Genomic DNA, 23,221 nt, shown 5'->3' on the forward strand with positions numbered 1-23,221 from the left:
CTCGATCCCCCACCCCTCTCCGTCCAAACATGCCTCCACCGCACCCCTCACATCCTCCGCGCTGGCATACTTCCCGTTCCAGCACTTAAGCACAATAGCCCCCATATGTTCCCTCTCGAGCCGCGGCCGTCCCCCGGAACCGAACATGCTTGCACTAGCGGCAAGTTCCTCCCCGCTCTTGCGCGGTTGTCCCGCAGGTTACGTGCTCCATCTGCTAATGTGTCTGCGGCCAGAACCCCGTCATCAATTCGTTACACCTGTGGTGGGCGATGAATCTTGTGAGTGCTGTGTCGGAGGGTCGCGCGAGGAACGGTAGGGCGGTGCACGCGTCACGGCGTTTGAAGCTGTCGAGGTCTGTGAGGGCTGGCGCTGGAAGCCTCGTAAGGGTGCAAACTCACGGGACCACGTGCGCATGGTTCGCCCAGACCTGCTCGTATATCACCGTCGTCTTCCAGCATCCTGTCGCGTGGTATCCTCCCGCCACCCCGCGTCCAATGAATCATCTGGATGTGCTGCAGACGGGGGGCAATCCGGGCCATCGAAGTAGGACCGCGGGGCGAGCAGAATCGAGTCTCGCCATATTGCAAGCTCATCTACTACGGTTAAGTGTGGAAATTTGGGTTACGCCGCGATGCTTTTGTCTGAGCAATTTCTTAAGCAAGAATCGGCATCCGTCAAGCGGAAGGCCTCCTGGCTCTTTCGTTCTGTATCTGATTCTGCACACATCGTTTCCTGTCTATATCCATCGCCTCATAACACCATGTCGGGGTTTGACATTAAGTGACGAGAGATCGCTTCTTCGTTTCTAGTTGGAAAGTACCACAAGTAGAAGGAATAGATGTGCACCAAATTCACAGTCAGATACTGAGAATATGATGTAAGTATTGGTCAATGAGTGCGTGCGATGTGAATATAAAGCGAGGTGTAGGAATGTAGGAGTGTAAGAGTGAATGTGTTGCTCGGGCAACACGGGCAAGGGCTGTTGCCGGTATAGGCTAGCGCGCTTCTGCTTTATGGTCGCTGAGCGGCAACTGCCCTCCCACAAGACGTTGGAACGAATGCAATTCTACTGGGGTGGGGGGTTTCCACAAATCGACGCTCGCACTTACATGGTGCATCACCTGCAAGTAGGAACCCTGCGTACGATCAAGAGTTTAACAAGACAGGGCCGGCCACGCGCTAACGGCTTAGCGGCGATCGCCCGATGCTTCGATGCACAAGCGGAGTGACGTCAAGGGGGCTGTTTCGTTCCTGCATCACGCCGCAGTGCGCGGCTGGTGGCGGCGAGGGTTAATGAAAACCGGGAAGCGGATCATTTCCCTGTACATTTACATCCAAGCTCGTGCCCCAACCTCCAGTCTCGCGTTTCCTTGCGTCTTGTCACTTCCTCGCCTCGGTGTTGAGGTCAATCCAGAGCCTACTCAAGTATACTTTAGTACGGGTTTGTCTCCACCTCGCGTTGCGCGTGTTGTTTACTAACACCCTGTGCAGGCTTGCAGGATGTTTACCAAGGCTCCGCAGCACGCGATGCTGCTCGCTGCCGCACTCCAAGCGGCGAACGCAGTCGCAATTCCGGATCCCACGGCTGCCCCGGCTCCCGTCGAAGCACGCGCCCCTATCACGACACCAGCGCCTGTTGTCTTTGTAGGCGGCCGCAGCTATGTTCTCGACAAGCGCAACCTCCTTGATGATATCAAGAACGGCGTAGACAGCATTGCGGCTTCCTGGGGCAGTGTACTGGGTACCGATCTGCCTAGCTACTTCACGGAAGGTATCCCCAACTTTTTCCAAGATCTACCTACCGGTAGCCAGGTGCTATCGTCGCTTGGAATTAGTGATGATGACCTGAAAGCATCGCCGACTGAGGTGCTCAACGTGCCGCCGTATGCCAACTGGACTGACAAGGGTTGGAATGTGCGCTTCCACGGAAATGTTTACAAGATGCCGAACATTTCCCAGTCAAAGATAGATGACTTGGCCAATGTCTTCTTGATCGATGTTAAACTCAAGGATCTGCCCCAAAGCCAGCAGGATCAGGCAAGGAACTTGACCAAGGAAATCTTCATCGTGCAACAGAGCAACCAGAACGTCTCGCTACACCTCGAGCCCGCCCGTTCGCAAGGTGGCGATGGCGAGCCTGGCGGCAGCAACGCAATCACCCCTCCAGGTGGCTCGCAGAACATCACATTACCATACGAGACTACCTCCGAGGGCGACTTTGATGTGTTCGTGCCGATCAGGAACATATCCGGTGGAGGCCTGCTCGCTGGAAACGAGACCAACAATGTACAGCGACTAAACGTGTACGCCAACGGCACACTTACCGGCAATGCCACTGCGTACCTTGTTCCGACAGAGGGTATCACATTCATCTCCGATATCGACGACATCCTCCGTGTCACGAAGATCTACGACCCCAAGGAGGGCTTATTGAACTCTTTCGCAAGGCCATTCACCCAGTGGATGAACATGCCCGAAATCTATGCCAACTGGTCCCAAAGCCTGCCCAACAGCACGCATTTCCACTATCTGACAACCACCCCAGAGCAGATCACCCGTAATTACATGGACTTTATCTTCAAGACGTACCCCGGAGGTTCCTTCGACACACGCCCGCTGAACTTCTCCGACGTCAGTGCTACCTTGTCGATCCGCAAGTACCTGCTTGACAAGGTCTTTGAGACCTTCCCGAAGCGAAAGTTTGTGCTCATTGCGGACACTTCGAACTCGGACGTCATGAAGGACTACCCTCAGCTGGCACACGACCACCCGGACCAAGTGCAGTGTATCTTCCTGCGCAACACTTCGTCGACTGACGACAGCGACTGGTTCCCATACGACACTTCTGGCTTCGAGGGTCTCAACAACAAGAGCTACATGTTCTTCCACGTTCCCGATGATCTACGCGGCCTCGACATCGCCAACGGACAGTGCTTGAACAGCACCATTCAACAGAATGTCACGTTTTCGCGTCAGGATGAGGTCCTTGGTATTCACGGTGCGGGTGTCTCTTTGACGGGCAGCGCTACGATGAGCCTTGTCGTCGCTTTGTTCGCTACTATCTTCATGGTGTTGTAAGAGTTGTACACGGAGCCGTCAAAAGTTCCGCACCTTGTGGTTTCCCATAATGGGCAAAACAGTACCGGTACTTTCGATGAATTCCTGTATTTCCGGATCACAAATATACACGGTGGAATTTTACCAACCTAGCTGCTTTATGTTTTCGCGGCGTCAAAGGGTCGGATATCTGGGTCAGGGTAACTTTCAAGCGGAGCGATGATATTCGGAACCCTGGATGTGCACATGCTTGGTTCCATCAGTGGCATTGGTTCCACTGTGCGTTGATTTACTGTATATATCGTTGCTATTAATGTTCAGCTTCATGTTTCACGCACTTTGGTGGTCACATTCGAGCTCACGTAGCACACGGCGTTATTACCGAGTAGGGAGTGCGCGGAATGAAGGTCTTTCACCCAAGCGCTGCTCTACCATTGACGGCATTCCACAGACGTGCGCGGCCATTTCCGCCAATTTCAGGTACATGCCTTCTTTGTTGTGATTTCCAAACATCCGACCTCCTGATGATCGCAGCCACCGCCAACAAGGGTTCTAAGTCGCTTTGTCCTCTGTATCTGGCTTGTTTCACGGCACCATTCGTTTGTTCGCCAATTATTGCCATCAAGATTTCAAGCAACCACAGTCGGATGTCGTGGACCCGACTATAGTTCCTGAGCCATCGGCGACAGACTTCCAACAAGAGCGTGGCCAGATAACACACGGGAGAAATATTGCACCGGTCTGGTGCTACTTTCGCAGTATTGCAGATATGACGGACACACCTCCTTTACCAGAGGCTACCAGCGAACTGCAGCAACATCCTGTCCCACCACTGCCTTCGACACCTCTCAGCCCTCCACCAGGATTGCTTTTGAGCCACCCGCCACCTGTACGTTTGTCATCCAGTCCAGCTTCGTCGCCGCGCATCGTCGGATCGCCACCTACACGAACGCAATCGATACACCCCGAAACAGGAAGCCTCATGGCAGCAGGGACCCAGCCCGGGGCTGACTTCCTGGAGCTTACTAGCGACGATGACTCCGAATGGGAGGATGACGATGGAACTCGGCGCTTTAGTGATGTAGAAAGAATGGGGAGCAGAGTCTCAGCTGCCACATTTGAGAGCACCAGAAGCGAGGATTGGGAGAGAGAGAGAGGGAGAAAGAGACAGAGTGAACATCTTACGGCACTTCCGCCTGTCAACCAGATATCTGCGCACGATTCTGCTACAGAGGAGGTCCCACCTGCAGCGCGGCGTCCGCCGAGCCAGGCACGCCAGATGAGCCTCAAGAGATACAGCCGGGTCAATGTTGTGCACAATCACGGTTCACCACGCTCGAGCATCCTCAGCAATGACTCCTCGGATGTAATACCACGACCACTCAATGTCTCGCGAACTGTATCGCAGAATCTCGAGGAAGACCCACCTAGCCGGGTGTCTACCGAGACACACAGACGCTATCAAAGAAGCACGTCAGAGTCTGAAAGCATCCGTATGAACGCGTTTCTCAATGCCCATTACGCGACTCTACAGGCCATCGACTCTCAGCCAAACTCACCCCCGGCTCCGCAGTTCTCCTTCCCAGATACCTCGAGACAAAGAAGTTTCTCGGCGCAGCGACATATCAAGCTGATGCCATCCATCCACACAGATGTACATGACCCAGACCGGCCACCTCACCTCCCAGCCCACTTCATCAAGACCCCCTACCCCTTCAGTCCCAAGAAAGAGTTCCCACCCCCAAAGACCCGCCCGCGCAAAACAGACCTCTACATCACGCCGCTCTCCACCTCCCCCCAGAAAGGGATCCATGTCCTCGGCATGGCTCACGACACCGCCTACGACCCACGGTCCCGCCTCGAGCGCAACATCTCTGCGCAGGGTCTCATTCACAGCCCATCCTCCCCAACCACAAAGCACGAGCGCTGGAATTCCGCCCGCAGCACAAACTCCGCGCGCGAAAGCTACATCTGGCTCAGCCTCCGCCGCAACAGAAACCATATCGCCTCCCGCATGGAGTCTCTCACCATTCCCTCCTCGCTCGTCGCAACACCACAGCCCAGCCCAACATTCAAGCCCAAGTTGCGCCACCTCGCCGCGGACTACGACGACATGCACTTCGCGCGCGAGCTACGCGCCACGTATCGTAGACTGGCCGGCCCGTGGGTCCTGCGTGTCCTCAGCGCAAGGAAGCTGCGCTACATCCGCCTCGCGCAGGTCTCCGCCTGGAGCGGGTCCTCCATCCCGCCCGGCCTGCACGAACAAGCCGGCACGCTGCTCGCGGCGCGCAGCGGCCTCCCAACGCTTGGCGATCCCGGTCCACCCTTCACCGAGCATGCGTTGCTAGATCTATATCGCGCGCCGCGCTCGGGCGACGCGCGGTACACGTGGGTGCACTGGGCGCGCCGCGTGGCGGCGAGTAATCGGCGCCCTTCAGATCCCCACGCGCATGAGCGGACGCGGAGTGATGGAGTAGCGGAGAGGGAGGTTACGACGGTGCAGTTTGTCCATGCATTTGCGCCGTTCAAGATGTTGACTGTGTTGGTGGTTATGCTGGCGGTGGCAGTGGCGGCGGCGGTGTTATACATCTTTTTGGGGAATAGTGTGTGGAGGGGAGAGGGGACGAGGGAGCGTGCGGAGAAGGTGACGCCGGGAATGCTGGTGGGCATGTTGGCGCTGGGTGTGGAGGGTGTAGTGTTTGTGGCGTGGGTTGTCGGGAGTTGGATGTGGTTGTAGGAGTGATGTGCTCAAGGGGAGCCTCATTTTGATATTTTCTGTGAATAGTTCTTTACGGTGTGATATTTTCGAGCCGCCGGAATTCGACGTGGGTGCTACAGAGTTACAAGCGGTTGTAGGAGTACAGGAGTGGGTTTTCCAGTTGGTTTAGGTAATAACATAATCGGGGGAGATCTTATTGAGCAGGCAGGGTTCGGCGTATACTACTATGGCAAGAAAGTTCACGATTTTCACTGCGGCAATGGTGTATCGGCCGTGCTCAACGTCTTCAGACATTGTGGAGATATAACTACTGCCGGAATTGATGGAAAAGACTTCACAAGTCACGCCAGTCAATCAAGCAGTAGAAGCGATTTACCCTCAATTGAGTAAGTGCTTGGCTGACTACTTGACTGGCTAGATGTGTTATAGTGGAAGAAACATTTTTTTAATAAGACAAAAACAGTATTCCACCATAGTTTGGTAGGATGTTGCGCTGCAATTAACGTTCTGGCCCCACGTACAAATGGGGCCATCGCACAACGGCGCTCCGGTTTTCCGACGCAGGTCCGAATTTACTTCGTGAACCAGCCCTCATGTCAGCTTACCCATGGTAGACCAACGGCCGCAGTACTCTGCGAGTTCAAAATGATAAATATACTCCGGATTTCTCACATTCACCTACCCTGCACCACACCCTTTCTACCCTCCTCTCAACGACGACCCATCACGCCACAAGCCCTTGCTCGTTTCGCAAAGTAATCTTCATCACCAAGAAATCACATGAGATGGGTGGCATGTTCAGTTCTCCCGAAATTCTACCTCCGTCGTCGCCTCCGGATCCTGCCAAACTTGCACTAAGACCCGAAGAAAGCAAAAGCCTCGACCTATCCGATGGACGTACCCTCGGTTATGCAACGTATGGCTCAACCAATCCATCAGACCCGGCCATATTCTTGTTCCATGGAATGCCCGGATGTCGACTCGTAGGTCGCAGCTGGAATAAGCTCTGCAAAACCATCGGCGCTCGCCTGATTACCATCGATCGCCCTGGGAACGGACTATCCACCTTAGTTGATCGAAAGCTGACACAGTGGCCGGAGGACGTACTGAGTGTGGCGGATCATCTTAAGATTGAAAGCTTCAGCATCGTCGGAGGGAGCGCAGGAGGACCTTTCGCTTTGGCATGCGCACGATTCATTCCCAAGGAGCGACTGCGGAGGACGACGGTGGTTTGCGGCATCGCGCCGATAGAGGCTTTCCTGGATACGACGCCTTACCTATCATGGCGCTTAGGAGGCTTCACTCCGTGGGCTGTTAAGCTTGCCGCGCGGCACATGATATTACCACGTCTTCTGGCCCCATATCGGGATCTGGATCCTAATCGGTTAAAACGTACTCTGGAGGACCAGTGCCAAACACCAGAAGAGAAAGAGTTTCTCAAGCCAGATCCAAACAGAGAAACCGACCTCGACGACGCAGTGGCGGGACTTCTGGAAACCTTCAAGCAAGGGACTGGAGGATTTATGCTCGATGGAAGCATCACTTCCAGCGATTGGGGTTTCGACTTGAAAGATATTGATGGCGAGAGAGTATGGCTGTGGCATGGGGACCAGGACGCTGTCGCGCCGGTCGCTACAGCGAAATGGATAGATGAGCGCCTGGGTGGTGGAAGGCTGAGAGTGTTGGAAGGCGGAACGCATTCTACGATTTGGAAGCATCACGAGAAAGAGATATTCGAGCAAAGTGCGAAGAGATAGAACGACGGCTAAGATTTGTGTCGGACGTCGCGCGCTCTGGCTGATGGACTGGACGTCGCAGGGGCATCACTTAAGCTGTTCTTTTTAATTCTAAGTGACGTTTGGAGTACGCTATCAGCTTCAAGAGTTCTGCAAAATTTAGATTGTTTTCCGTTCTACCCTCGCAGGGGCGTATTGACTTGCTAAGATGTGTAGTTCGCTACACCTACCTGGCGCAACCCTCGCAGGCGCCAATGTGGCCTATAACGCTTTGTCCTCGCGAGTTCAAACACTGTGGACCTTAGATTTTCGCAGGCACCATCCCTGGTCGACCTGTATCTAGCGTAGTCTAAGATCCACAAAGGCCGACTCCTTAGCTCGATGCTACCCAGAATCTTGTTATCACGAAGCTTTGCTGGAAAATATACTCAAAACTTAGTCCCTGCAACCTTGTACGATACGCACCGTTGGCAGCCTGGCTATCGCCCGATTGTGATGTTCGCATAGCCTCTGAACAATCTTAAGGCGTCGGCGAACGTAACACAACACACAGACCACATGATCTCCGAGCCACAGCACATGAGAAGTGAATAATAGTTCTAAACAACAGCCCCACAAAAATGGGTGCCAAGCATCAACAGGTCAAATCATCCAAAGCCAACGAAAAAGGCCCATCACCAGTCACCGTACTTCGCATTCCATCCTTGAAAGGAATTCCGCCGAGCACCATGCTCATCAAACCACGGGGCAGGGTGGCTTGCAGCCAAAGCCCTGCAACAAGCTTTCCCCTGGCCTTCGCCTGAGTGAGCCAGTCAGCGGCCCCCAAATTGTGGGCAGTCCGCTTGGCGAAATCTTGACCCCAAGACAGCCTTGCTGTAATTCGTCGCTTGCCTGAGAATACGAGAGGGCTGAGTCGCATCACCGGTGGCAGCATAAAAATAGTCGGCTGTGTTAGGCACACGCGCCATTATAACACGAGATGGGGCTGCTGTAGAGAAATGTTTTTTTGGTGAATTTCGCCCTCTACTTCGACTTTGACAGTTTGAAAAATACCATAAGTGTTGAGCGGAAGCTCATCCGATATCGAATCGCCGGCATCGAAGCAAGCAGACTACGGCAAATATACAATCATGGCTCCAAGGCGAGGAGGCGGCAGCGGCAGTAGTTTTGGGGGAGGAAGCAGCGATCCAGTCTGTCCAGGCTTCCTCAACGACTCCTATGCGACGTATTTTTCGACAACCATCGTATACTTTGTCAGCTACTGCCTCTTCTTTGTCCTTACATTCGCTGTCCTGATATTCGCCTGTTGTGTCCGCAAAAGATCGGCGAGCCTGATTGGGCTACTCTTAGCAGTGCTCGGCTTTATGAGTGTGTATGTCGCGCGAAATTTTCTGCCTTATGCGAAGAGACGACTTGCTAATGAAGCACAGTGCTTGGGCGCTTGTTATTCTGGGCACCGTACTGCGCGAGTGCTGGGTTCTCCCTAACATACTCGATTATTACAACTTCGCGATCACATTCAATATCTTATTCAACATCGGGCAATGGCTCTTGCTGTTCATCCAAGTCTGGGGAGTTAACCGCCTGCTTAGCAAGCGCCTTGGGTCGGGCCAGGCTGTTGTGAAGATTGCCACGCTCGCTGTTACTGGCGTGATGGCCGCGCTCACAGCCGGATACATCGGCCTATACTCTTACAATCGCTGGACTGTTGTGAACAGCTGGCGTTACGACGAACCATCGGAACACATTGATAGGACCAAGTTGGATGACGAACGTAAGCTCGCCGCTGCGTATTGGATACTCTATCTCTTGAGCGTCGTTGCTGGGGGTGCTATTTCTGCAGCTCTGCTCATGCAGCTACGATCAAAGAGCATCCCTGTCAACGTGAGTGTTCAAAAAAGCCCCAATGCTCGGCCCGCACTAACTCAAACAGGACGTCATGAAACGCACGATTGCACTCATCCTCTGCATGCTCTTGTGGGTGATCTTCCAGCTCGTAACCATCGTCGAGGACCTGCAAGACAGATACCTCGATGTAGACACGAACACGGCTATGTACTACCTCGACGGTTTCTTCCAAATCTTCTCCTACGTTGCCATCGTTAGCTTGTGCAAGCTGAATTTCTGGAAAGACGGCGCCGCGCAGACAGCGTACAACACTACGGGATATGGGCAGCCAGCATTTGCTCCGATGCAACCGCCGCAACAGCAGTATGCGTACAACGGGCAGCCAAATCAGCCATATCAGTACCAGCAGCAGTCGGTTCACCACAATGTATCTGGTTTTGCGAACGGAAATGGACACATGGTGTCGGTCAAGTAAGGAACCTAAGGAATTGACTCAGTGGTTGGTTTGTGTCTTCGAAATGGCGTTTGGACTGGAAATACCACGATGTGCTTGGACTTGGATAGCAAAATTTTGCTTAGGAAATATCACAGGATCGTAATGAGGGTCTCCAGTCCAAAGAATATTTGCTCTACAGCTTCAATATCATAATCTAAGTTGAAAACTTCAAAGCTGTTGATTCTAATGCTCAAAGCTAGTTGGAAATGTGAATAGCACAATCTATTTACATAGAATACCTATCGCTTCTCGCTTCTCCCAACTACAGACACTCAAACCTATCTTCAAATAACTGCTATCCCCTCCATCCCTTCGGAGCCTCACCACCAATTTGAGAAGCCGACTCCGACGGCGAAATCGAAGCAGTAGTAATGCCATCGTCATCATCCTCATCAGTCTCGTGCCTGATACCCCTTCGGTTCCACGTTGCTTGCAACTCGCTCGCGAAATCGCCCTGTGGCGCTTCCTTTGGAGGCGGGCGCGAACGAAGCTTCTGACGACCCGGAGACAAACCTGAAAGGCCACTAGTAGATGACGGCGATGATTGAGGGGAAGGCTTGACGGCAGTTGGGAGTCTTACCAGAGTCTGCGGACTTCGAAGCGTAAAAGGAGCAGTTGGAGAGAGGGGGTGCTCGGCTGCTAGCTTCTGTGAGGCATGGACGGGTTGGCGACGCGTACCGATGAAGTGATGACCGTAACTCTGTTCCTTGGGCGGTTGAGAGAAATCTAATAATGGGACTGCTGGAGCCGGCGGCGGCGGCGGCGGTGGTGGTGGTGGAGGCGGAGGCGGAGGCGGAGGTGGTGACGGTGAAGAGCTCTCTCCGATTGTTGTGGTCGTGTAAGTAGTCTTGGTATGAGTGATCGAAGTGTGGGTCTCAGTGAAATCCTGGATTAGGTCAGCAATGTGTTCTGTCTGTGCAACGAAAAAGGATACTAGATGTCTCCATAGACGAGCCGGCACTCGTGTATGACCTTGCTTACCTTGTACTCGTGTTCAGCCCGCCATGCTGCATCGGGTTCTTCTTGGACCCGCCTTAAGTGAGCCTCGTGTGCCTCCGCGTTCCTACGTTGCTCTTCCTGGTCCGCAAGTCTAGCTTTCTCCAAGTCCATTCGTAGTAATTCTTCTTCGCGTGCTCTCTCGAAGACCGCTCGCTTCTCCTCTTGTTTCTGCTTACGAGCACGAGCCTCCTCTTTTTCATTCTCAATGCGCGTCCTCTCTACTCCCTGCTCCTTCTCGATGCGCGTACGATGTTCTTGATCTCTCAAGATTTGTGCGCGCTCTCGACTTTCGCATCGAGGACATGGTCCCGTGAAGTTTTCACTGCGGATGCTGCAGTCTCTCCGCTTTCTTACCACCGGGTTATCGATGTCGCAGTGTGTTCCTGTCTGCCCCCACAATGAACATCCTTTGACGTTATCGTCGGTCTTGTGGTCGCACTCGAAGAATTTGATAGTGTAGTGACACATCGCAGAATCTGTTGCCGTGGGGCTCGGTAGTGCACGTTGTTGCAAAGGCCGATAAACGTAGTAGGGTATAGGTTGGATGAAGAAGTTCGAATAGGGGACGTACATCCTCGAGAAGATGCGCAGTACTTATAGCTATGTAGCAACGAAATTGATTGCCACGGATGATGGGTTCTGTTGACAGTGCAGTGTTGGGTGCTGTGTCTTTTGAGCCCAGATTGCAACACTTGACAGGCTCTATGAAAAGATGGGTGGGGAGTTTGACGAGGACAGCATGTAATTATGTGACGGGGCAAACGGGGTTCTCCGTGATAATCTAATGTGAATTATGTAACATCACTGTGCTAGCTCATTTCCACTTGTATATGCATCCTCTGATTGTTAGACTTTTATTTTTCAACAATTATATGTTCCAGTGCTGAGGGGCCCGTTGGAGACGCATTTCCGCGCAAAATCCACTCCCATAGGACCCGAGGGACTCACTGCGCAATAGTGGATGTGGAGATATGGGACCATTTCTTGAGAACTAACATAAAACTCGCTCTAGCCTCATCAATAACAATCATCAAGAGCTTGCTTTTAGTCAACAGGTCTCACAGTGGAGATATAGAGGCTGAATAAAAATCAAATATCGCTGCGAAATCAGGTACATGTTTCCACCGTGGCGGCAATCCATGACAAGCCTAGAGCGTCGCCACCAATGTTGCTTAATTTAGCTGCTTTCATGTCGTGACAGCTACGATAACGGATTAACACCCTAGCCCTCGTTCTGTCTCACGGCACTTCCAATCGCTGCAATCACTCTTGACCCAGAATTTCTCGAAACCCGCAGTCTCACCTTGAACTTTCATCGCGCACCTCGGGTGTCAAGGACAATGGCAGCCTCACGTGCACACAGATACTTTACGAAGACCAAAGATGCTGGGGTTCTGGACACAGTGATTCATTGGCTCTATTTTCTGTATCCTTCAGTATCTCACAGCATGGTGCGCAAGGCTGGGACCGATGTGGGACGCGCCTGGTAGCTGCGAGGCTGAATCTGTGCTTATATTAATAGCAACGCGTACCCGCCAGCCTTGCCCCATCCTTAGCGCACCCACAGCTCTCCATCATCTCTTCCATTGACATGCCTCAACACGATGGTTAACAACTCTCGGACCCAGTCTTTCGATGATCAGGTGCACACCGGATTTTGGATCAACCACGTGAAAGGCCCAACATATGGCGCCACACTGACACTCAACCAGCAGGCTGGAAACTTCTTGATTGCGTTCTTGGCTCTGTATGTGGGCGTCACTGGGCAGAGCTTCTGGACTATTGCGCGTTTTCTTCTGCACAAGCACCTGTCTTCCAAGTCCCGATCGGACGGCGTGTATCATCAACAGCAGGCGATATTACGCAACTCGAAAACCGCGCCAGGCGCCGTGCAAGACACACTAACGCTTCTGATTGCCTGGAGAAAAAGAAGTCGAGGTTTAATTCGTCGCTTATTACCTGTATGGATAGTTGCATCTGTTATTTCGGCGGGTTTTGCAGTTGCTGGTGGGTTTTATAAACCCTAGTGGTACAATGGGCATAGCTAACACGTATCGCCAGGTGTTTTTTCTTCGCAGATCACCGCGAATCAGTCTAATGAAGTCTTGCTTCTTGGACCCGAATGTGGAAAGTCTCTGGACAACCAAGATAGCTCCAACGCAGTATCCTCCGGACTAGTCAGGTATCGGAACGAAATGTTCTTGGAATATCTAAACTACGCTTTTGCATGCTACCAAGACCGGCAAAGAACACAATCAGCATGCCAGATATACACGAAACCAAAGCTCCATTACAAGGTCGATCGCAATGCAACATGTCCATTCCAAGACACTATATGTCAAAAATCATCGAACAATCTTTATATAGATTCTGGATACCTGGATAGTTGGGGAGACCTTGGAATCAATGCAGAGCCACGATTTCAGGTTCGCCTCACTCAACATTGCGCCCCTTTGGTAACCGATGGATATAAGTCCAAATACATTAGCCCATCAGATCCATTGAAGACATTCATGCGGTATAGTTACCTTCACAACGACACGATCACCAACTCTACTTCCGACATCATGGACTGGCGCATCTTTTTAGTGCCCCTGAAAGATGAATTTGATGAAGTCGCGCGCTACTGGTCGGACTCCGTTGCTCAAGATTACAGAACGCGGTCAGTTGGCGCCTAAAGCCTATGTAGACGTAGATTTGGTTTGTTGACGGTATACAGCTCGATACAAGCCAACGATATATATGGAGACTCGACGTTTGTTGCGGATCTGAACCGAACAGACGCTTTCGTTGCGTTGATGTTTCTCGACTCAACTGATGTCCTCTCCCGCGAGAAGGTCGAAGACCCTTGGTTTGCCCATACTGTCAACGCATCGCAACGCCAATATGAGTTCTTTGGATCAGATTCTCTCTACTTGTCAGATGAGCCAGCAACGGTCATTGGGTGCGCTGCCCAAGTTTTCTATTGCAATCCCAAGATTACAGATCCCCAAAGGCGCTGCATAAATTATTTTGTGACAGAAGCATCTGATATAGGCTTTTCGGCATTGTGGCCGGAGGAGAGCGATCTCAAAGCATTCAATGGTTATATTGCGACCAATAACGTCATGATCGCAACCCCCGACTCTTTCTACAACACACCAGGTTTACCTAATCTTCTGGCAAGACTCACAATGGACAATAGTATACAATGGGATCATTTTGCGCCGGATCGATGGAAAGAAGAAATGGAGTTTCTTGCTCAAGCCTCACTTGCGTCGTTCCAGTCTAATGTGCCTCAAGCAACACAAAATGGAGTCTGGTACATGAATCGGACGCTTTGCGATAGCGATACGGAAACCGGACTGTGCGAAAAGCTGTGTCGGAATCAGGCGAGTGGCCCCTTGCTCTACACGAGAGCGATTGCGCACTTGTATCAGACCGCCCGGTCGACTAACAGTTTCCCAGAAAGTCCGAAGCTCAGAGTATTACTCGTTTAACGTCCTCGGCATGTCCATCATCATCTTCGTGGGCGTATTCCTTATGGTTGTCGGGGCTTTCATCGAAAACATAGCTACTACCATCGGCAACACTTTCAGTCGCGATAAGCAACATAACCCCCCGTACAGCCGGCTAGAATGGGAGAGTAACTCTTTCCTGGACTTACAGCGGCTTGCGCACCAAGCCCTCGGAGTGGGAAACTGGACCCGGAGCAGGACTGGCATTCCGATCACAGCACCTGGAGAACAGCTGGGCGTTTTAGATTCTGCCGGACAGTCGAAGCTTCCTATTCTGAAACGGCCGAGAATAAAAGAGGAGCTTCAAGATCTGGTTAGCCGATCAGGTCATCAACGGTCCTCTTCGGCAGGCCATGTTATGGGACCAGAATACGTGGACTCATTTCATAGTCCCTTTGACTACGCGAAGCACAGAAGATCGGACAATGGCGCCCCAAACGAGGACTCTGCTTTCAGGAGCAGCGTGCCATCCCGCTACCTTCGAAGACCTGGTTATGCGAGAGTCTACACCGACGAGGCGGATACCATCTACACGGGTAGCGTTTCGAACACAAGATGAGGAATGGGACAAACTCTAATGATGTCAATTTGCAGTGATTTTCGGAACTGAGTCATACGCCCCGGAGCGCAGTACCTAATGTCAGACATTAGTTATCGATATGCTCAATCCTAGTTCGATCAAGCCTCGCTGTTATCGCTAATATTCTACCATCATGCAGGGACAGGGTAGTCGCGCGCTCCCTCCGTGCTAAAAAGTACAACAACTGAGTCCTTCCCTAACCCCAACTTCTTCTCACTCACCAACTTCCGAAGCGCACTCACGGGCGCTGCCCCACAGGGCCCGTTCTTCACACCCTGAGTGTGCAGATACTGCAAATCGAGATGCGCTTCTGTATCCGTCACATCTACGCACGCATCCACGCCGTGGCGTAGCACCTCCCACGCGGTGTACGACACCGTACCGCAATTCATGCCGTTCATGATACTGTTCCCTGTTGTGATTGGTGTGATCTTTCCTGCCTCGAGGCTGGTTCTTAGACAAGCAGCTGTGTCTGGCTCGACTGCTACTACAACTGCGGATGGAGTGGTTGACTTGTAATGCATTGCTACCGCCTGCGCCCAAGACCCGACGCCCACGGACGCTATGGCGTGCGTGACTGGCCCAACACCATGTTGCCGCAGCTGCTGATCCGTCTCGGTGAGCATGGTAGAGTACCCTTCTACAACCCACTTACTCCCTTAGCATGCACCCTCACATCTGCTCGGCAATATCTCACATACCTGCGGAATCTCCTCATACCCCTCCCACCCCGTATCCATCATGAGAACACTTCCTTTCCCCTCAGCCTCCCTTCTCGCCGTGCGAACAGCCTCATCATAGTCCCCGTCCACAACATCTACCGTCGTGCCTTCACTCCTAATCTTCTCCTGCGTACTTTCATCCATAGTGCCCGGCACAAACACCGTCACATCAATACGCATAAGCTTTCCCATCCTTGCCACGGCCCTCCCCCAGTTCCCCGCCGTGCACGTTACTATCCTCACTCCTGATTTCCTCGCCGCAGCTCCGACCTCTTCCACGCCCACGCCTTCTTCCAGACGGACGTCGCACGCTGCGGCTACGGCTTTGAAGGTCGCCCATGAGGCGCCAAGGATCTTGAAGGCGGGGAGACCGAAGCGGTTGCTTTCGTCTTTGACGAAAATGTAGGCGAGGCCGAGAGATTGGGCGAGGGATGAGAGGGGGTGCAGGGGCGTGGCGGCATAGTCTGGGAGGAGACGGTGGAAGGGGAGGACGTGAGGGGAGGGAGGTGAGCCGGTGTAGGTGTAGGAGGCGGCGGAGGGGTTGAGGAACATGGTTAATTGCATGAAAAGGGTAGTTAGGCGTAGAGTGTTGGACGTGAAGGTCTTCCTTTCTTTCAGGTCGTTGGCGATATAATGTGTACCCGGTTTTGTGCATTGAACGTGGAGCTGGATATGACGTGCGAGAGGATTCTGCGTCGTTTCTAGCCTACATAAAATGGTTGTGAATTCACGAGCTTCATCATATTGAGCATCCAGCTGCGTACACGCTCTCCGTCGGAATTGGGCGGCGTAGTGGTAGCACCTTCCACCAGCGTTGGATGGCCACATAGGCCCGAGCTCCTACGCTACCGGTAATGGCGTCATATTCGAGGCGATGCATAGCGACACCTGCAGCCTAGACAACTCTGTACACTCTTCACCATGCCGCAGCCACAGGCAGGATTGACCGAGAACGTGAAGCGGGTGATTGTACAGCCGACCTGGGAAAATGTGGTCGCCAGTTCGTACCAAATCAAGGCATGTTTCCCTACGGCGCGATCACTAGAAAGCCCTCTAACAGGCAGCAGGGAATCATATACTTCCTCGGCCACCCATTCCTATACCCCCTCGCGCGCCGGCGCCTCCTTCCAGCAGTCCTACTGAGCGTATTCGTCCTCGCAAACCTCTTCGTCTGGGCATACCTGCCACAAGTCGCGTTCCTTGCCCTCTTCCAGAAGAAAGGAAGCGCGTGGGTAAATGGAACGTTCTTGGTCCTGGGAGAATCAGCAGCCGTCACGGCGTTGCTGTTTGAGGCATGGCTCGTGGATGAGGTCCAGGTGGACATCTTTGACGCAGTACTCGTCCACAAAGGTTATGACGACCTGGTCCGTCAGTTCCGTCCAGTTTCAGACGACTCTTTGAACAATCCTGTGCAACGACTCGGCAAGCCGACCAAGTCTTCCGTATACGCGCCATTCTCGTTCCGGCAGATTGCAGAGTTTGTGATTCTGCTGCCGCTCAACTTCGTGCCGTACATTGGCGTGCCGATATTCCTGTTACTTACCGGATACCGCGCCGGACCCCTGCAACATTGGAGATACTTCAAGTTGCTCGACTTCAACAAGAAACAGCGAAACGCCTTTGCAAGACGTCGAGTGTGGCAGTACACCTGGTGAGTTCGCTCGGAATCCGCTTCCGGGCCGATGCTAACCTCCCACCAGGTATGGCACCGTCTACCTTTTCTTACAGCTCGTGCCACCGCTTAGCATGTTCTTCCTGTTGACTGCACCTGTCAGCTCTGCGCTCTGGGCTGCTGATTTGGAAGCCCGGCGGCGACAACAAGAAACAGATGTAGTGCAAGCTCCTGCATACACAGATCAGCCACCGGATGACCAAGCATAGACAAGTGTATATCAGTAGGGTCGCTTTGTAGGCACCAAATGACGATTAATAGCCACGTGTGACTCTTTCGCCTCCGGGCTATATTCGTGCACTGTGCGAGACCTCGGGCTGCTGAGTGATGTTTGTTGCGGCGAATTAGCGCCACCGTTCCTAGCCGCAAAGCTCCATGTCAGTGCTCCTAGCCGGGAATTGGGCGAGAAAAGTAGCGCTTGCACCTCAAAGCTCAACAACCCCATCACCAATCCACTCGCGCCCATTGCAACCGCCCCATCCTCCAGCCGTACTGCTCGCGGCTTTTCCTAACCTTGGGCTTCAGATCTTCCCCCGCCATCATGTTCCGTGCAGTCGCTTCTCGCGCCGTGCCAAGGGCAGCGCGCCCCGTCACCCAGAGCACCTTCTGCGCCCCGAACATTTACTTCCAGGGCCGGTTAAGGAGAGGATACGCCTCGGAAGCTGGTGAGTGGCCATGTCTTTGCGCAATACCGATGGCCGGGTGCTAACTGGAGATAGAGGAGAAGGACCTCGTTATCATCGGCGGCGGCGTTGCGGGATATGTCGCGGCGATCAAGGCCGGCCAGTCCGGTTTGAAGGTGCGCGAACACGATTGCTTGACTATGCGACAGGGACTGACAACTTCCAGGTTGCATGTATCGAGAAGCGCGGCGCCCTCGGCGGCACCTGCTTGAACGTCGGCTGCATTCCCTCAAAATCGCTCCTTAACAACTCGCACCTCTACCACCAGATCCTGCACGACACCAAGAACCGCGGTATCGAGGTCGGTGATGTCAAGCTCAATCTCGCAGCGATGATGAAGGCGAAGGACACATCTGTCTCAGGTCTGACCAAGGGTATCGAATTCCTGTTCAAGAAGAACAATGTCGAGTACATCAAGGGCACCGGCGCTTTCAAGGACGAGCACACAGTTGCGGTCAACCTCATCGAGGGTGGTGGCGAAACCACCGTGCGCGGCAAGAACATCCTCATTGCAACTGGTTCCGAAGCCACGCCCTTCCCGGGCCTGACTATCGACGAGAAGAAGGTCATTACGAGCACTGGTGCTATCGCTCTACAGGAGGTTCCCAAGAAGATGACCGTCATCGGTGGAGGTATCATCGGTCTTGAAATGGCCTCTGTCTGGTCCCGTCTTGGTTCTGAGGTCACCGTTGTTGAGTACCTCGGCCAGATTGGTGGGCCCGGTATGGACAAGGACGTCGCCAAGCAGGCCCAAAAGCTCCTCCAAAAGCAGGGCATGAAGTTCAAGCTCAACACCAAGGTCGTCTCTGGTGATGCTGACGGCGAGGGTGTCAAGGTCACCGTTGAGGCTGCCAAGGGTGGCAAGGAGGAGACTCTCGATGCCGATGTCTGCCTTGTGGCCATCGGTCGCCGCCCCTACACCAACGGCCTCGGTCTTGAGAACATTGGTCTTGAGGTTGACGAGCGTGGCCGCCTTATCATTGACCAGGAGTACCGCACCAAGATCCCGCACATCCGTGCCATTGGCGACGTTACCTTCGGACCTATGTTGGCTCACAAGGCTGAGGAGGAGTCCGTTGCCGTCATTGAGTACATCACCAAGGGATACGGCCACGTCAACTACGGTGCCATCCCCTCCGTCATGTACACCCACCCCGAAGTTGCTTGGGTCGGCCAGAACGAGCAGGAGCTCACGGCTGCTAATGTCAAGTACAATGTCGGACAATTCCCTTTCTCTGCCAACTCAAGAGCGAAGACCAACCTCGACACTGAAGGTTTCGTCAAGATGATCTCTGACGCCGAGACTGACCGGATATTGGGCATCCACATCATCGGCCCCAACGCCGGTGAGATGATTGCCGAGGGTGTGCTTGCGCTCGAGTACGGTGCCAGCTCCGAGGGTAAGTCAACAAATAACAAACTGTACTCTGAAATCAATTCTTACCATCTTCGCAGACGTTGCACGGACATCACACGCCCACCCGACTCTTTCGGAAGCGTTCAAGGAGGCCGCTATGGCGACGTACGACAAGGCTGTTCACTACTAGATTTCTTATTTCGTTTTGGGTTCCGGTTAGCATCATCGCAGGAAGTCGAGCTCCAGCGGGAGTTTGTGAATAGTACCTGTAATATATGCCGCATGCCAGTGCACGTCTGAACACAGGTTGATTCATGTATCCAATTAGCTCGAGTCCAAGTGACTGATTTCGTGAGGCTGAAGACCCCTGCTCAAGGTGGCTCGTGCTCGCGTGACGTGCCGCCCGCGCGCGTTTTGGCGCGTCTCTCGGCGATCTTCAAATCTATCAAGTGATCCTCCACACTTCCCGTCTGGTGCCATTCCACTCACGACCACTTACCGCCATGAGTATCACCGAACAAGAACAACGCTGTAATGCGCTTCGACTCGATCTGAAGCTCTGGGAGCGCAGATTCAGCGACACGAATGGAGGGCGCAAACCGGGACGCGACGATATCAAGGCTGACGCGGTAATATGTACGCAAACGCGATGGCCTAACTCTTCCACTACTGACGGCTTGCAGCACAGAAGTACATAGATTACGAGAACCTCAGAAAGGCGCTTGCCGTCAAGGTCGCCCCTACAACACCGAGGAAAGCCGATAAACGGCGTGTTACCCACAACATCGACCGAACAACGAAAGTGACCAAGACAACCGTCACGGCAACCACTCCAAAGAGGAAGCGTGAGGACAGCGGTGTTGCTGAGGAGGACGTGACTTCGCCGACTGAACTGCTTTCGCCTGAAGGGCCTGCATTCATTGGTCCCACGCCGCAACGCGATGGTTACGCCATAGGACTCTTCGATCTTTTGCCCGCCGAGACACCAAGCAGAAGCAAGCGGACCGCACTAATTGACGTGGAGCTGAACGTTGTGCAGACTCCAAGCAGAAAGGACGGCGAGACATCACTTGAATCGAGGCACCGTGGAGAAAAGACACCGCAATCCACAGGCAAGAGGTTCTTGCTCGACTCGTTCCTAGCAGTCACGCCGAACAAGAGGAAGCTTGGAGATGCGACAACGCCCAGCTCGAGGGGTCTCGCTACACCGGCGTTCCTTCGAAGATACAACCCTCTCACGAAGATCAACGAAGATGATGAGCCTGCTGCCCGACCTGCTCCCTGGGCGCGGAGACCTTTCGGCCGAAGCCTGAGTGCAAGGATCCAGGCGATGAGGCAAGAGGAGGAGAACCGGTTCGAAGAGGAAGCTGATATCATGCGCGAGCTTGAGATGGAGGCCGAAGGCATGCCGGCACCGAAGAGGGTCAAGATGCCAGAGATCCAAGTGGAGGACAGCCAAGCTGCAATGCCTTTGGGTCCCGATCGCGGTCTAGAGAGTGAGGGTGAAGAGGAAGAAGATACTGGGCTGGGCCCAGACGGGCAACCCAGGAAAGTCTGGAAGAAGAGGGGTCTCAAGAGGCAGACGAGGCGCGTCATCAGTAAGTCTGCCTTGTGTGTTTGCTTTTCTATTGCTGACCATACCCAGTGCGACCCAATTTCATCAAATCAAAACCTCAACCTGAGATGCAGCCTGACGAATCCGACGACGAGGCAAAGGTCGCGGAAACTCAGATCGACCCTCTCAATACTTCCAACGGACCTAACTTGTCTGTCTTTGATGAGGACGATGGGTCAGACTACGCAAGCGACGCGTCCCATAGCATCAAAAAGAATAAGACGCAGCAACGCAAACCCAAGGCCGCGTCAACGACGCAGGCCACGGACGATAAGAACGACAAAAAGGGCAAAGAAGGAACGATCAAGGCAGCTGCACGTAAGATCAAGCCGTGGGCACACGCGAATTACCAGAGGCTCAAGATCAGAGGCAATGGGGGAAATGGCGGTAAGGGCCGCTTTGGACGGAAGCGATAGACGAATGATGACTTGATATGCGTCGCACGCTCGGCCCGCGAAGAGGGTCGGGTGCGCCTTGGTGCAGCCGGTCGTCAGCCTCGTCTCTGAGATGGTGGCTTACAGACGTGTACTGCACGCGCGTGGGTGGATGGAATGCGCCAAATGTTGCTGCCTTTGAGACACAAACGTGATGGCGAGGTCATTTGGCTGTATGTAAGCCAATGAGCAACCAGGGCTGGGCTCGTGTCGTGCGCGGCATGTACAGCGGTGTATCCGTGTAGATATATAGCATGAGAACCGGAGCAAGTCCATGTTCACCACGGCTTCACCATGTATATTCGACATCGCACGTTTGAGGGAAGTGATATGTCATGGCCTAGCCCCAGGTCGTGGAGCCCCGAAGCTCGGGCCTCTCAACCTCCGCCGCCTCAAGCTGCAGCACCGCGCAACCGGACCAACACATCTAATCCCCCGCCACCAGTCCTGCAACCCGCCCCGACTCCCAATCACCCCAAACCGCCCTCGCCACATCCACACACCATGGCCGAGAGAGAGCTTGCAGATCTGCTCAAGCAGCTCCACAAGACGCTGCAGTCGAAGCAGTACCAGCAAGCCGGCTCGATACTCTCACGCGCAAAGATCGCCCTGCTCGGTCTCAACACCCTCATCCCGGCCGAGTCAACACCATTCAAGCACCTACTGCTTGCCCGCGAAACCCTCGAGCTCGGTGCCATCATCTCGATCCGTTTAAAAGACCCGCATTCCTTCACCCGCTACTTCCAGCAACTGCAGCCCTTCTACTCCCTTCCCGAGGATAAGCTCCCGGCCAAAGGCAGCAACGCAAGCAAGATCACCGGCCTGTATCTGCTGCTGTTGCTGAGCGACGGTGACTACGCGGGGTTCCACACGCTGCTGGAGACGCTCGAGGTGGCGGCTGCGCAGGCAGGGCGGGGACTTGAGGACGATGCATTCATTCAGTATCCGATAAGATTGGAGCAGGCGCTCATGGAGGGCAGCTACGACCAGGTGTGGAGGCAGACGAAGGGCTCGAATGCGCCCAGCGAGGAGTTTGCGTTGTTCTCTGATGTATGTGCGCCAGTTCTACTCTCGGCATTGCTTGCGGCATGTTTGGGTTGCTATGGAATGATTGCTAACATAAACTAGGTGCTCATCGGCACCATTCGTAGTGAGATTGCGTCGTGCAGCGAGAAAGCGTACCCCTCGATCCCCATCTCCGACGCCAAGTCGCTCCTCTTCCTCGAGTCTGAAGGCAGCGTCGTCAACTTTGCGAAGGAGCGCAAGTGGGTTGTCAAGGACGGCAGGATATACTTCCCGAGCGAGGACGGCGAGTTCGGCAGCAAGGACATACTCGTGACGAGCGACCAGGTCATCGAGAACACGCTGGGCTACGCGCGGGAGCTGGAGACGATTGTTTGAGTGGGGAATGGCGGGATGTGTGCAGTGGAGACAACAGTGCAGCGTGAGAGTACTGTACGATACTTTACGATTGGCATGGGGGGGCGGTATGGCGCGACACACAGTTACTACTGGTGCGGCGGGCTAGGATAGACCGGCTTAAGGGATGCTCTTCAGCCGGAACGTAATGAAAACATTCCTGGCATCATTCACGTCTACTCATGTTGCGATCGTGTAGGCCTGCTCTAGCGCTCGCATCTGCTGCAACGGGTAATGCATGAAGCAAGAGCAGCTTTGACCGCCAACATCCTGAGTGATTATTCAACATGTATCCACACCGTCCGAACTCCTTGATTCCTCCCATGACATTGCATCTCTGTCTATAACTTTTCATCATTGAACTTTCGACACGCGCTCAAGCTCACA

General features: G+C 53.6%; 10 protein-coding genes across 10 annotated transcripts; 8 read left to right on the forward strand and 2 right to left on the reverse strand.

The window, feature by feature from the left end:
- The first annotated feature begins 1,327 nt into the window (after nucleotides 1–1,327).
- CC84DRAFT_1107067 (uncharacterized protein) lies at nucleotides 1,328–3,393 on the forward strand. Its single transcript, XM_018175163.1, has 2 exons — nucleotides 1,328–1,441; nucleotides 1,492–3,393. The coding sequence occupies exon 2, from the start codon at nucleotides 1,501–1,503 to the stop codon at nucleotides 3,076–3,078; it is 1,578 nt and encodes a 525-aa protein (XP_018041872.1). The 5' UTR covers nucleotides 1,328–1,441; nucleotides 1,492–1,500; the 3' UTR covers nucleotides 3,079–3,393.
- A 433-nt stretch (nucleotides 3,394–3,826) lies between these two features.
- Nucleotides 3,827–5,993, forward strand: CC84DRAFT_1200770 (uncharacterized protein; the record flags this gene model as incomplete). The annotated part of the gene is made up of 1 exon (XM_018181681.1): nucleotides 3,827–5,993. One exon carries the CDS (start codon nucleotides 3,827–3,829, stop codon nucleotides 5,792–5,794), a length of 1,968 nt encoding a protein of 655 aa, XP_018041873.1. The 3' UTR covers nucleotides 5,795–5,993.
- A 387-nt stretch (nucleotides 5,994–6,380) lies between these two features.
- CC84DRAFT_1200771 (alpha/beta-hydrolase) lies at nucleotides 6,381–7,694 on the forward strand. Its single transcript, XM_018181682.1, has one exon. The coding sequence runs from the start codon at nucleotides 6,562–6,564 to the stop codon at nucleotides 7,531–7,533; it is 972 nt and encodes a 323-aa protein (XP_018041874.1). The 5' UTR covers nucleotides 6,381–6,561; the 3' UTR covers nucleotides 7,534–7,694.
- Nucleotides 7,695–8,298: 604 nt separating this feature from the next.
- On the forward strand, nucleotides 8,299–9,987 carry CC84DRAFT_1200772 (uncharacterized protein). The gene is made up of 3 exons (XM_018181683.1): nucleotides 8,299–8,884; nucleotides 8,943–9,396; nucleotides 9,446–9,987. The coding sequence occupies exons 1-3, from the start codon at nucleotides 8,643–8,645 to the stop codon at nucleotides 9,833–9,835; spliced, it is 1,086 nt and encodes a 361-aa protein (XP_018041875.1). The 5' UTR covers nucleotides 8,299–8,642; the 3' UTR covers nucleotides 9,836–9,987.
- Nucleotides 9,988–10,094: 107 nt separating this feature from the next.
- Nucleotides 10,095–11,406, reverse strand: CC84DRAFT_1200773 (uncharacterized protein). The gene is made up of 2 exons (XM_018181684.1): nucleotides 10,838–11,406; nucleotides 10,095–10,742 (listed from the first exon to the last, which is right to left on the reverse strand). The coding sequence occupies exons 1-2, from the start codon at nucleotides 11,321–11,323 to the stop codon at nucleotides 10,152–10,154; spliced, it is 1,077 nt and encodes a 358-aa protein (XP_018041876.1). The 5' UTR covers nucleotides 11,324–11,406; the 3' UTR covers nucleotides 10,095–10,151.
- Nucleotides 11,407–12,415: 1,009 nt separating this feature from the next.
- CC84DRAFT_1253967 (uncharacterized protein) lies at nucleotides 12,416–15,023 on the forward strand. Its single transcript, XM_018184423.1, has 4 exons — nucleotides 12,416–12,862; nucleotides 12,917–13,517; nucleotides 13,575–14,226; nucleotides 14,303–15,023. Exons 1-4 carry the CDS (start codon nucleotides 12,460–12,462, stop codon nucleotides 14,909–14,911), a joined length of 2,265 nt encoding a protein of 754 aa, XP_018041877.1. The 5' UTR covers nucleotides 12,416–12,459; the 3' UTR covers nucleotides 14,912–15,023.
- On the reverse strand, nucleotides 15,005–16,435 carry CC84DRAFT_1159036 (diaminopropionate ammonia-lyase family protein). Its single transcript, XM_018177120.1, has 2 exons — nucleotides 15,634–16,435; nucleotides 15,005–15,582 (listed from the first exon to the last, which is right to left on the reverse strand). The coding sequence occupies exons 1-2, from the start codon at nucleotides 16,204–16,206 to the stop codon at nucleotides 15,064–15,066; spliced, it is 1,092 nt and encodes a 363-aa protein (XP_018041878.1). The 5' UTR covers nucleotides 16,207–16,435; the 3' UTR covers nucleotides 15,005–15,063.
- A 140-nt stretch (nucleotides 16,436–16,575) lies between these two features.
- Nucleotides 16,576–17,896, forward strand: CC84DRAFT_1224695 (uncharacterized protein; the record flags this gene model as incomplete). The annotated part of the gene is made up of 3 exons (XM_018183546.1): nucleotides 16,576–16,671; nucleotides 16,722–17,305; nucleotides 17,355–17,896. The coding sequence occupies 3 exons, from the start codon at nucleotides 16,576–16,578 to the stop codon at nucleotides 17,533–17,535; spliced, it is 861 nt and encodes a 286-aa protein (XP_018041879.1). The 3' UTR covers nucleotides 17,536–17,896.
- CC84DRAFT_1159037 (dihydrolipoyl dehydrogenase) lies at nucleotides 17,750–19,597 on the forward strand. Its single transcript, XM_018177121.1, has 4 exons — nucleotides 17,750–17,991; nucleotides 18,046–18,125; nucleotides 18,176–19,409; nucleotides 19,465–19,597. The coding sequence occupies exons 1-4, from the start codon at nucleotides 17,868–17,870 to the stop codon at nucleotides 19,554–19,556; spliced, it is 1,530 nt and encodes a 509-aa protein (XP_018041880.1). The 5' UTR covers nucleotides 17,750–17,867; the 3' UTR covers nucleotides 19,557–19,597.
- A 224-nt stretch (nucleotides 19,598–19,821) lies between these two features.
- CC84DRAFT_1192038 (uncharacterized protein) lies at nucleotides 19,822–23,085 on the forward strand. Its single transcript, XM_018181222.1, has 6 exons — nucleotides 19,822–20,002; nucleotides 20,050–20,964; nucleotides 21,012–21,368; nucleotides 21,443–21,470; nucleotides 21,760–22,465; nucleotides 22,544–23,085. The coding sequence occupies exons 1-6, from the start codon at nucleotides 19,870–19,872 to the stop codon at nucleotides 22,814–22,816; spliced, it is 2,412 nt and encodes an 803-aa protein (XP_018041881.1). The 5' UTR covers nucleotides 19,822–19,869; the 3' UTR covers nucleotides 22,817–23,085.
- Nucleotides 23,086–23,221: the final 136 nt, after the last annotated feature.

Source organism: Paraphaeosphaeria sporulosa (genome assembly GCF_001642045.1).
Source record: "Paraphaeosphaeria sporulosa strain AP3s5-JAC2a unplaced genomic scaffold CC84scaffold_1, whole genome shotgun sequence".
In the NCBI taxonomy this organism is placed as follows: domain Eukaryota; kingdom Fungi; phylum Ascomycota; class Dothideomycetes; order Pleosporales; family Didymosphaeriaceae; genus Paraphaeosphaeria; species Paraphaeosphaeria sporulosa.

Excerpts from the sequence above, each read along its gene's own strand:
- CC84DRAFT_1200772 (XM_018181683.1), top strand. The coding sequence starts at position 8,643 with ATGGCTCCAAGGCGAGGAGGCGGCAGCGGCAGTAGTTTTGGGGGAGGA. Across the intron at positions 8,885-8,942 it reads GTGCTCGGCTTTATGAGTGT|TGCTTGGGCGCTTGTTATTC; the intron begins GTATGTCGCGCG and ends AATGAAGCACAG. Across the intron at positions 9,397-9,445 it reads CAAAGAGCATCCCTGTCAAC|GACGTCATGAAACGCACGAT; the intron begins GTGAGTGTTCAA and ends TAACTCAAACAG.
- CC84DRAFT_1253967 (XM_018184423.1), top strand. The coding sequence starts at position 12,460 with ATGGTTAACAACTCTCGGACCCAGTCTTTCGATGATCAGGTGCACACC. Across the intron at positions 12,863-12,916 it reads GGCGGGTTTTGCAGTTGCTG|GTGTTTTTTCTTCGCAGATC; the intron begins GTGGGTTTTATA and ends ACGTATCGCCAG. Across the intron at positions 14,227-14,302 it reads AAAAGCTGTGTCGGAATCAG|AAAGTCCGAAGCTCAGAGTA; the intron begins GCGAGTGGCCCC and ends ACAGTTTCCCAG.
- CC84DRAFT_1192038 (XM_018181222.1), top strand. The coding sequence starts at position 19,870 with ATGAGTATCACCGAACAAGAACAACGCTGTAATGCGCTTCGACTCGAT. Across the intron at positions 20,003-20,049 it reads CAAGGCTGACGCGGTAATAT|CACAGAAGTACATAGATTAC; the intron begins GTACGCAAACGC and ends GACGGCTTGCAG. Across the intron at positions 21,471-21,759 it reads GCGCCTTGGTGCAGCCGGTC|CCCCAGGTCGTGGAGCCCCG; the intron begins GTCAGCCTCGTC and ends GTCATGGCCTAG.
- CC84DRAFT_1200773 (XM_018181684.1), bottom strand. The coding sequence starts at position 11,323 with ATGTGTCACTACACTATCAAATTCTTCGAGTGCGACCACAAGACCGAC. Across the intron at positions 10,743-10,837 it reads GGGCTGAACACGAGTACAAG|GATTTCACTGAGACCCACAC; the intron begins GTAAGCAAGGTC and ends GACCTAATCCAG.
- CC84DRAFT_1200771 (XM_018181682.1), top strand. The coding sequence starts at position 6,562 with ATGGGTGGCATGTTCAGTTCTCCCGAAATTCTACCTCCGTCGTCGCCT.
- CC84DRAFT_1107067 (XM_018175163.1), top strand. The coding sequence starts at position 1,501 with ATGTTTACCAAGGCTCCGCAGCACGCGATGCTGCTCGCTGCCGCACTC.
- CC84DRAFT_1159036 (XM_018177120.1), bottom strand. The coding sequence starts at position 16,206 with ATGTTCCTCAACCCCTCCGCCGCCTCCTACACCTACACCGGCTCACCT. Across the intron at positions 15,583-15,633 it reads GGTATGAGGAGATTCCGCAG|TGGGTTGTAGAAGGGTACTC; the intron begins GTATGTGAGATA and ends TAAGGGAGTAAG.
- CC84DRAFT_1159037 (XM_018177121.1), top strand. The coding sequence starts at position 17,868 with ATGTTCCGTGCAGTCGCTTCTCGCGCCGTGCCAAGGGCAGCGCGCCCC. Across the intron at positions 17,992-18,045 it reads AGGATACGCCTCGGAAGCTG|AGGAGAAGGACCTCGTTATC; the intron begins GTGAGTGGCCAT and ends AACTGGAGATAG. Across the intron at positions 19,410-19,464 it reads GTACGGTGCCAGCTCCGAGG|ACGTTGCACGGACATCACAC; the intron begins GTAAGTCAACAA and ends CCATCTTCGCAG.